General features: G+C 41.8%; 1 protein-coding gene across 5 annotated transcripts in view; it reads right to left on the bottom strand.

Moving 5' to 3' along the window:
* Positions 1–357: 357 nt before the first annotated feature.
* The window catches only part of LOC117295043 (BTB/POZ domain-containing protein KCTD9-like), a 77,273-nt gene continuing 65,859 nt past the window's right edge, over positions 358–11,771 (bottom strand). For 2 of the 5 annotated variants that reach the window (XM_033777613.1, XM_033777612.1), the window contains 2 exons: positions 6,950–7,083; positions 358–1,550 (listed from right to left, as the gene is read on the bottom strand). In XM_033777613.1, the coding sequence (XP_033633504.1) occupies positions 1,434–1,550; positions 6,950–7,083 (251 nt within the window). In that variant the 3' untranslated portion in view covers positions 358–1,433. Of the gene's footprint in view, positions 1,551–6,949; positions 7,084–8,308; positions 11,486–11,771 lie in introns of those variants that run through there. The other 3 variants (XR_004519620.1, XM_033777614.1, XM_033777615.1) reach the window with 3 other exon arrangements.

Below are 11,771 nucleotides of genomic sequence, written 5' to 3'. Positions count from 1 at the left end.
TGGCACTGGTATGAAGACTTCGGCAGCTTTCCATAGTATAAAGCATTTTGAGAAATGTTTCAGTTCTAATTAAAGCGATTTGGACACTTTCGGTACAGATAAAAAATAAAAGTTCACAGATTTCAGATAACTTACAGGGTTTACAGAAGTTAATGGTGAAAGACTTCTCTTGAAATAGTATTCCATGAAATGCTTTACTTTTTGAGAAAACATTAAAACAGAATCATTTCTCGGTATCGAGAATTACAGATTTATGTCACGACACGGCGAAACGTGCAGAAACAAGGGTGGGTTTTCCCTTTATTTTCTCCTGACTCCGATGACCGATTGAGCCTAAATTTTCACAGGTTTGTGATTTTATATATAAGTTGTGATACACGAAGTGTGGGCCTTGGACACTGTTTACCGAAAGTGTCCAATGGCTTTAATGTGGTTATTTAATCAGTTTTTTGTCCTCAAACCTGAGAAGTGGTTAAATCTGAACCAAGGTAATTAATTCCTATTAGGGATTAAACTTCCTCCTGATGTGTAAATAAAATTTTCACCAACCTAATATTTATTGTAACATTATTTAAATGTATACATCTACATTTATATAGGGTTAAAACAACCAAAGGTTCCAAAAACCAAAGGTTTACTTTGCCTTTAAACTGAACTACTCACTTTGCAGAGTTCACCTTATCTTAGTCCAAGTACTAACCATTCTCTGCATGCAGAAAGGACATCAGTTCATAGTCCCAAACAAGCACTGATTCAGAACTGCATAATATTTGCTAACAGCCAACTACTACTTACACGTAGATGATGTCTGTCATCAACATCAATGATAAGGCTATAGGCCCAGCTACCAGCTTGACAAGAAAGACAAGTCAACTTCAGGCTCCAACCAACAAGACCCCCTCAAAGAAACGGCATGTCTCAAAAACTTGTATGCTCTCTTGATTCTTTGGACCACCAAATTCTCCCCCAAAACACTTTTGAAGTCAACGAAGAGTAAACCTGCGTTGAAAATTTTTGAGGGAATTGTTTTTACTAGATTAAAAATGAATACCAAGGCAGCAAGGGATTTTTTTAGTAGAGGGTTTACATTGTGACATCAAAAGCAAAATGAGGCAAACAGAATCTTTAAATTTAACAAAATATCTTATTTAACCTAATATTATAAAGGTTTTGGCAAAAATATTGGCAGTCTTGAGAGGGATAAACACCCAAAGACATGTGCTACAATGAAAATGGGGAAGAAGTCACATTCTGCTAGATAAATGAAAGGACCAGTAGTATATATCTCAGGCTAGATCACCTTCTGCAGAAGGAATTAAAGGTATACAGCACTTAATGTGTTTCAATAACACATGAGCTATATGTCGTTCATTTGAATGATGAGTATTCATTCACAAACCCTAATTTGAATCAAGTAATCTTGTTGTTGAGATCTATCTGACAGACTGAGACATGTGCAGTGGAGTAAGCATTTCCTCAAATGTGGCGTTCTTGACATTGGCTCCTCTCAGATTAGCCTCCTGGAGATCACAACCAGTAAGATTACAATTCTGTTGAAACAAAGAAATCATTCTGTCAACCCACATAATATATCTTTTGTCCAAATGTTTCACCTTCACCTTCAAATTAATTTATGATCAGTTTCTCTTGTGATGTATTACTTGATACTATAAAAATAAATGTATTTAGTGTCAGAAAAAATAAAGACTTATCAAACAAACCACAAGGGATAATAACATAAATTCTACCTAACCGAGTACTACGCCACTCCGTGACCATGTGGGATTGCACTGACCGAATCTGACGCAATCTGACTTTACAGCCTTCGGACGTGTGATTCCGCACACCAATGCACAATTTTCGTATCAAAACATCTACAACGTACAGCGCTGCACCATGGCAGATGAAATATTAGGAACAACATTGGACCCGGCTGTGACTTAATGACACAGAACCAAGCTCAAAACAGAAAGCTGTATAAGAAAGAACCAACCAACTAAGCTCATATCAAGGTGTAACGTACTGCCAGGGTCATTGTTTGCTCTGTAGCCAAACGCAGACAGAAAAACAAACAAACTCAAATTCCGTTCAATGTGAAACACACTGATTTATTTAATACTTCAAGAAGGACAATTTATTCAATGCTCAATCACTGCTGCCTGCACAACTTAATCACACAATACATTGCTAGAAAGGGCGCCAAAACAACGCATCCGGTCAGCGCACAATTATCATTTTGTTCAATTATTCGTCCAATCACTAAACAAGCCAGCTGCCGTGGGAGCGTTGTCCTCCAAGATCCGGCGGGGCCACTCCAACGCACCAGCGGGGCAACACACCAGCGGGGCGTACAGTTTCAGTTCGTTACAAAAGCAAAGCCCCTGATGCCACCCGCAAACGCCAGTGTAGAGAAACACCAACAAATATGGCGACTTCTATAAATGTTGATTTATTCAGTTGAGTGCAAATTAGAATGAATCTGCTTTAAACTTTTTACGTAAAGAGTTACATGCTTCAATGGTTCGGTGGGAAAATTTAATAGCTGCTACTACTGCTCCTATTGCTACTTCTACTATGGTCAGAATCAGCTTTTTCCTGCCCAACGATACCCCAACGTACGAGACACTTGCTACGCCTGCGGAGGCCAAGGACACTGGCGCAAGACTTGCCCCTACATTGGAAAGCGTCAAGCAGTCAGTACCAAAGGTGTCAGCACTTAAAACGGAGGAGGAAGGAATCAGTCGACAACACACAGTAAATAAAGTTGAGTTAAAACCCTTACTTAGCTTGTGTTAATAATGTTCAAGACGACCAATTATTTATTGGATCTGAGTACGAGGAAATTTCAACCTCTAGTAGGCCTAAAATAAAAGTGGCCGGGCGTTTGTTTTCGTATAGCCAGTTTGGGAAATCAATACAGGCTACTTCGTTCGTTCTAGATGTAATTGGGTTTGGTAACGCCCTTCCCTTTTACGAAACCCCGCCTCCTACTCCGATTTTAGGTCCAAGGGAAAGAAGAGTAATTAACAATGCTTCTGCACACAATCAAACAAACTTTGTTTCATTTTCAATCTCAGAGCTTTTAGATGCATGTTGCATAAAATTGTGTGCCAATCAACCATATATTGTAAATCCTCTGTCAGTTTCAGTGCAAAAATCTGGTAAACGTTGACTTATTATAGATTTGAGAAACATAAACAAGTTTTTATGGAAGCAGTCCGTTAAATATAAACACTTATGTACAGCCCTTTTGTTTTTATAACCTCTTGGCTTCATGTATCAGTTCGATTTGAAATCTGGTTACCACCATATCAGTATTCTCCCTGAACATCAACAGGATTTAGGTTTTATAGTTGGGTTTACAGAGGTGTGTTTTCATTCCTTGAGTTCACGGTACTCCCATTCGATTATCAACTGCTCCCTATGTATTTACCAAGGTACTAAGGCCCCCTATACAGAAAATGGCATAGTAAAGGGAAACAGATAGTAGTTTATCTTGATGATGGTTTGGGCTACGACGACAGTCTTCAGAAAGCCACTAAACACAGCACTGAATTCCTAAAAGATTTGTTAGACGCAGGCTTTGTGCCTAATGCACAGAAAAGCAAGTGGAACCCAGTCTCAGAGACAGAGTGGTTTGGATTTGAACTTAATCTTACCGACGGCTTCTTGATTTTGCAAGAAAGAAGAGTTGTAGCCATCAAAAACGACATACAGGCCATCTTGGCAAAAACAATTTTTTCTAGTCTAAGCAAAGCCTCAAGCCAGTCAAATGGGGTTTCTGCTAGAACACCAGCCAGTGGAAAGATTATTTGCGCATATTTAGCACTTGGTTCAATGACTAGAATCATGACAAAGGCCATCCATCACTGTGCCATCGAATCCAAAAGTTCATGGAATTCAAATGTATTGCTCTCAGCTTAAGCACAAGAAGAATTGGCTTTCTGGCTGCAAAATATAGAACAATTAAAAGCTAAACCAGTTTATAACTACGTGGCCAGTTGTTCCATGGAGGAAGAAAGAGAAGGAACTCGAACGAAGGGACTTCAAAAGTCGAACCCGTGGTACCGCGGTCGTTTAGCTACACCTTGTAATCACCCACATACCTTATACAGACAATGGGCGACCTGGCGTATGTGAGTTTGCACGTGCGCACTTGGTTCTTCACTCAGCTATAGCGTCATATGTCGTATGGATATAATACAGAAAAAACAACTTTTTTAAGACCTGATAAAAATTGTGTACACTTGTGCTCACCAAATTGAAAAAACACAATTGAATACCAACCACCCTCGTGTGCTAATACTTAAATTTTGAACCACCGCTAGTGACAGGAAAGTCACAAAAAATGTGAAAATATGCCATGATGTTTCCGTGAAACACCACAAACGGTAAATGAAAACGTGTGTATTCACAATTCTTGTCTCCAATGATTCAACTTTACACGAAGGCAACGGTGCAGAGTGGCGGTACCGCACGTTCTGTACAAAGAGATCTAATCCTGCTCGTTAATCGGCAGTCCAGCTGGAGGTCTCCTATCTTTTTCCACTGGTCAGACAGGGGCATTGTCAGGGTATTCTTTTGTTACTCTGCGGTTTTGCGGGTCGTTCAAGCTCCTTCTCTTCTCTCCTCCATGGTTGTTTTAAAGTATTCTATTCGCTCATGGTTTTGCAGGATACGTTGTAGACGCAGATGACTCCATTAGTCATTGGCACTGGGCATCAAAAGAAATAAGTCAAGTTCGACTTGGAAGGAATTAAAGGCAGTGGAAGTAGTCCTGATTTCCCAGGGACATAACTTCCAACACAACCGGGTAAAATGGTTTACCAAACCAAGCCATAGTTAAGATTATCGATCATGGTAGTATGAAATAAGGTTTACAGGGTATTGGGTCGTATGAATAAAAAGTAGTCAATGCTGACAAGTACTAGCAAAAAGTAAAAGCATAAACTTAAAAGTAGAAGCATTCAGTACAAGCATCTTCTAAATTCCGTTGAACAAACTTGTTCTTTTACTGCAAAGTATTGTGACGGACAGTGCCGGATGTATGTTATAAATTATTTGGTTATGAGCATGCGTGAGCATATGCACGATCTGCGCATGCGTTGGCTTGCGGAGCACGCTGGTACTCTGGGACCAAGCGTGCATCGTCAGTCTGTAGCGAGATTTCGAAAGCGAAACGGGTACGTTTATTTACTCTGATTACTACCCAGTGTTATTTGTTGTACTCTGCGCTAGCGTGCGTGATTTATTGCAAGTTATATGCAGCGAATTCTAGGTCTCACTGATTAGCTGAAGCTTTGTGCTGTTGATCGTGAGAATATCTCTGTGGGAGAGGATTGATGGAAGCCAAGTGCTTTTCGATCCTTTTGGGGTAGCAGTCCGTCGCTGAGTTAGCCAACGTTAGTTTTGTGGTTGACTGGCAGGACTGTGGTTCAGGGTATCTGTGCGAATGTCTCAGGGGGTACACGTGAGTTGAAGCAGAGAAGACTGTGCTTTGTGCTAGTCCACTTCTCCTCAATTTAATGGCTTCCAAAGCTCAGAGCACATTGATTTGCCCTGTCTGCACCCTATTGGGTGATTTTGTTTCCAGATGGGTATTCACCGAGATTTGAAATTTCATATGGGAATTTACAAGCCTTTCCCTCTTTTGAAAGAGGGAAGTGGGCGAAACTCCACGTTTGTTCAGAACATGAGACACAGTAATACTTTTGTCGCTCACGGTTATTCACGACAACTTTTTACAAAACACAACCAGACATCAGCGAGACAATCTTTCAATCCTTCAGCACAAGTTTTAATTTATTGCACCTTCAGCAAACATTATGTCGCGATGCATCTTGGGCAATGGGAGTTAAAGTTTTGCGACTAGTAATGAGGTCACAGCTAATTTTGTATCTTTTTTCGCTTATTTTTTTTTCATAAACATTGTTTAAGCTACTCAAACAATAACACTGTCAATATAACAAAATGCGGTATTCCTAAGTTTTGACATCATCAATCTTGTTTAATTACCTGAAAACTCCTTACAAGAAGAAATTAGGGGGCCATGAAACAAAACAGAGCATTGGAACGTTGCGATCATAAGAAATAACGGATTTAACACAAGGTGTACCAACTGACAAACCCACGATGACAAACATGTATTTGATGTCTGGCTCCCAACCCCTCCCAAGCTCATGGCGAGACCCGCAAGCGGGGAGTTCATAGCGCCGCCCGGGGCTTACACCTCCAGCCCCCACGAGACATGGCATGCACGGTACGTGATATGCCCCAAGGCTTACGTTCTGATTGCTCTCTGAATGCTAATCTTACGTTTGATTTTGAGTATTGCAGTGTTTTAATTAATAAAACATGAATAATATAAATAATTTACTTCAATTAGAGTATGTAAGAAGTACTTCTTAAAGGCAGTGGACACTATTGGTAATTACTAAAAATAATTACCGGTATTAGCATAAAACTTCACTTGGTAACGGGTAACGGGTAATGGGGAGAGCTTAAGAGTATAAACAATGGGAGAAACGGCTCCCTCTGAAGTGACGTAGTTTTTCGAGAAAGAGGTAACTTTCCAGGAATTTGATTTCGAGACCTCAGATTAATTTAGATTTTGAGGTCTCGAAATCAAGCATCTGAAAGCACACAACTTCGTGTGACCAGGGTGTTTTTTCTTTCATTATTATCCCGCAACTTCGACGACCAATTGAGCTCAAATTTTCACAGGTTTGTTATTTTATGCATATGTTGAGATACACCACGTGAGAAGACTGGTCTTTGACAATTACCGAAGGTGTCCAGTGTCTTTAAACATCATCCTTAAAACCTTAATCACTCCTCGAAATAAACATGACCTGTAAGTTAAAAAATGCAATCAACCACTTGTCGATCTGGAGATTATTTCTTTTAGAAAAAGAAGTACTTTTCGATGATGGCTTCCATTTTGACTTACCTCAAGGTCTGTTCCAGCAAGTACTGCCCCTCGAAGGTTAGAGTTTTTAAGATTAGCATTCTTCAAAGTAGCTACTCTGAGATTCACACCTGCCATTTGGCTATTCTCCAAATTCACACCCTTCATATTTACACCTACACGTACGGGCATTCAAACAAAATTGAAATAGAAATTGTTGAAATCGTTTTAGGGTATTTTCATACTAGGAGTTATATTTACCTTTATTCAAAAAGCGATTAAATAACCCTCAGTTGGAACACAAACATTCAGTCTGTGAGGGCCAGTTTGACCTTCAGAACTAGTCTACTGTAAAACTTTCATAAAGTGTGCATTAGTGCAGACAAATACAGGTTTTACTACCTACCCTCCAATGCAAGGCCCAGTAAACCATTGTTGGAATGCAACTGACCTGCCACTTCCGGTCTATTTTACTCTGCGTGGCCATGGCAAAAAAGATGATACCTGTTATCCAAAGTTTATAGACCCCCATCTGCATGGAGGTGAACAATTATCTGTCTCTTGTGTCTCAGGAATATCTAAAGGACTACTATTCTAAGGAACTTTTGCCAAAAGCAAAATTTAACAATCATATTCCTATTAACACTGGTTTTACACATTATAAGGTCAAGTCAGAATCAGCCTTTAGTGGAAGTTGCAATGGTGAACATGGCTAAATCATTGAGATGATCTTAAGTTCAACTTTGGATATGGGTCACAAGTCCAATTGTGACTATAAAGGCCGGTTCATACTTGCTGAGACTGCGTGCACGCACCCGACAATTCAATTTTGATTTTAACATTCATACTTCATCAAAACAAAAAATGGATACGCATTAAATTTGCTTTCGCGAAGCGGAAACACACGCATCAATTATATTTCAGCCTAGTCGTCAGACTCACCCTGTATTATGTTCCATTTAATACGGTCTGAACCACCCTTTAAATAAAATGGAAAGTTCCTCCATTCATAAAAATGCAAATGAGCCCATGCCCCAGCACATAAATACCTCTCCAAATCATTGAAGCATGTCTTTGTTCTTCGTGGTACGGCCTGAACGCACGTGTTATTCACACACTCCAGTCCTTTAGTTAGTTTGACTACTTTACTTTACTACATCTTACTACATTTTACAACAAAGTTTTTGACAACGTTTCCTGTGCATCATGTCTTCAACGACTAAGAAAACAAAATCATCAAGTAAGACGGCTTCTCCGCCTTTGTCTGGTGAGAAAAGCAAGAAACCTACAGCCATTACTTCTGCTCCGACCTCGCCTTGGGTCGAGCAGCGAAGTGGAACGACCGACCCCGCCTTGCCTTGGGCGGGAGGAGAACGTGCTAACACACAGCTACAGAACCCTGAGCCAGAAAAGGGGTCGCCTTGCCCTTCTTCCCAGCGGCATTCTCCGTCCTTGGCCCCGAGAGTTTCTCGAGTTCCACAGGCACAGTTTGTTGCTAATACCGGTACGGGTTTTACCTCGCCTTGGGTTGCCCCTGCTGCTGCACCGCCGGGAAATATCACGGCAGGAACCGCTCATCAACAGTGGAATTTTCCTGCTGACGCTAGAGGGCAGTATATCAACATGGCGCCGCCCATGTACCCGGTTTACGGTGGGATGAATCCGTTCATGTTCGGACAATATGGACAACCCATGACAGCCCAATGGCCACAATTTCAGCGACAGCGTAACCCCGCTGCTTCTCCTGCTTCTTCTCTAGCTCTTCCGAACCCCGTCACTTGGGAATCTGGAGTTATTGACAAGGTTAGTCACGTGGTTTCTGCCGCTCACTCCGAAGCTGCCGATCGTTTTATCACCGATGCCGATGGGGCTTCGGCCTCGGGGACGTCCGGGTCCGACAGTCATGGCTTCCGCAACCCGCACTGCAAATCCATTGGTACTCCAGTGACTGACAAGGTGCTTTCTTGGTGGGAACAACTTCGCACCAACAAGCTTGGACATGAGGAGATTAAAGAAGAACTTTCAAATAATCTCATTCCTACAGAGCAAGAAAAATTCTTCAAAGCTCCAGAACTTCCTAGCCAGGTAAAGTCTTCCTTTAAAGAAGCTCGATCCTCTTTGGTGTCTCAAGATGACCGTCTTAAAGATTCACATGGCCATGTTCTCAAGTCTGCCCTCCCCTTGGTTCATCTTTTTGATGCTCTAGCAGACCCCTTGTGTCCTGATACTATCGACGCTACCATGGTGAAGGAACGAACATGTCACTTCTGCGCTTATTTTGCTGGGATCAGCTAGCCAGAGCCTTGCCGTAGCTCGCCAACATGCCTTTGACGATCTACTCGACAAGCGTTTTGACTCTTTGAAAAAGAAAGCACCCTCGATGGATTTCTTCTTCGGTGGCAATCTTGTTAAAGATATAGAGGAGGCAGAAAAGGCTAATAAATTAGCCTCCAAGGTCATCAAGGGAACCTCTGGATCAACATATATTTCTTCGAAAACGAGTAGATTTTCTCCATACTCTTCAGCAGTTGAGAGAAAATTCAGTGGAGGTCGTACCTTTCGAGGCGGACGATCCTTCAACAATTCCACCAGTTATGGAACACATTCAAGGGCAACAGGAATGCTGCTGACAAGTCAAAAGAGTAGATCAGACAGGTCGTCTCGTAATTTTTTGTTCAACTCTGGAGAACTCTTATGCAAGACAGCTGGATTCTCCAGTCAGTTTGTGGCCACAAGATAGAATTTATAAAGCCACCATTTCAGTTGCAGGAAAGAGTACCTGCCAATCGTTTGGACTCCGTACCTCAAGTAGAGTCAGTGCCAGCAGAAGTACAAAAGTTATTAAAGAAAAAAGCCATCACACTGGAAGATCCAGTGGAGGGCCTATTAATTTCCTTTCTGTTCTAATTCCAAAGAAATCAGGAGAGCTCCGGCCGATCATAAATCTTCGTCTGCTAAACAAGTCTGTGCTTTATCAACACTTCAAGATGGATGGAATAAATCTAGTAAAGGATTTGTTAAATCTAGACGACTTCTTGGGCTCAATCGCTCTAAAGAACTTCTACCTCATGGTCCCCATTCATATGGAACATCGCAATTACCTGCGTTTCCGTTGGCAAGACAGTTTATAGCAGTTTACTTACCTTGGTTTCCTCTTCAATTCATCCACAATGTCTTTGGCCCTGCCAGGGGAGAAAGCAAACAAGATTGTAGAACATTGCCTAGAAGCTTTCTTCGAGCAAGAAAGTTGGCGGTGAGGGCTCTTGCACGACTACTCGGCCGCCTATCCTCGAGCATTCAGGCAGTTTTACGGCACCGCTGTCCTATCGAAGTAGAAACCTAGAAGTTCACTTGTTTCCCCCATTTGCACTTCTCGCAAGATGTCTTCAAAAGGTCCTTGCATATGAGGCCACAGTTCTTCTGATAGACCCTGTGTGGAAAACGCAATCCTGGTACCCACGTCTGTTAGAACTCACAGGGAAAACTCAAGTCGTATTGGAGTTTCTGAGGTTGTGTCACGACCAATATCATCCAATGTGGAAAACCTTGCAGTTAGCCGCATGGAAGCTATCAGGCAATCCTTATCAGCAAGAGGTATTTCGCAGCAAGTGTCCTCTGTCATCTTATCATTCTGGCGCCATGGCACTAATGCACAGTTCAATTCAGCATGGAACCGATGGAGTCGCTGGTGTGTTCAACACCAAGTCGATCCTATTCGAGCACCTCTAGCTGACATCCTCGAGTTCTTGCACAGTTTTTTCCAGCAAGGACTACAATATAGAATGATCACATGTATAGATCAGCAATTTCTTCAGCTCATGTTCCGGTGGAAGGAGCTCCGGTTGGTCAACATTCCCTGGTTTCAAGATTTTTGAAAGGAATTTTTAACATTCGTCCACCGCAGCCTAAATATTATACAACATGGGATACCGGGAAGGTCCTACAGTACATCCTTTCACTCCCTCGGAATAGAGAGCTGAGCTTAAGGCTTCTGACTTTGAAAACAGCTATGCTGATTGCACTTGTTACAGCGGGACGCTCTTCATCCTTAATCGCTTTGGACTTGCAGTTTATGCAAAAAACAAAAACAGTTTTTGTTTTTACCCTGGTGAAACCAACAAAGTGCTCTACAATCGGCAAGACTGCCAAGAAAGTGATTTTATCACATTATCCCCCGACAGTAAACTCTGTGTGGTGAAAGCCTTGGAAGTATATCTTCAGAGGACTAAGCCTGCCCGATGACAGGGTAAGGACAAACTTACCAGTCTGTTTTTTTGTCATTTGTGAAACCCACTCATGCTGTGGTGTCCGCTATTATCGCACGGTGGTTGAGAACCATTATGGCTTCATCTGGTATAGATGTGCCTCATTATCGGGCACATTCTACTAGGGGAGCAGCCACCTCGGCAGCTGCTCGAGCAGGGGTATCTACAGCACAGATCCTGAAAGCTGCAGATTGGTCATCAGAGTCCACCTTTACAAGGTTTTACAGGAGAGATGTTACAACATCGGAGTTCCAGACAGCTGTCCTGGCTTCGGTCAAGCGTTGAAATATACAGGGCGAATCTGACGACTAGGCTGAAATATAATTTCAAATTATGTTAAGGTACTTACCTGACATTAATTGATTATATGAAGCCGTAGGAGGAGAGACTCACACTCCCTCCCTCTGCATCTCAGATTATCTTCTTCTTGCCCACCCATGAGTCTACCTCAGCCAGCTACTTACCTTCACTTACCTACAAAGAGACATGCTTCAATGGTTTGGAGAGGTATTTATGTGCTGGGGCATGGGCTCATTTGCATTTTTATGAATGGAGGAACTTTCCATTTTATTTAAAGGGTGGTTCAGACCGTATTAAAT

Source organism: Asterias rubens, chromosome 9 (assembly GCF_902459465.1).
Source record: "Asterias rubens chromosome 9, eAstRub1.3, whole genome shotgun sequence".
Lineage (NCBI taxonomy): Eukaryota > Metazoa > Echinodermata > Asteroidea > Forcipulatida > Asteriidae > Asterias > Asterias rubens.
Note: the sequence above shows the minus strand (reverse complement) of the source record. Positions and strands in the feature narration are given on the sequence as shown.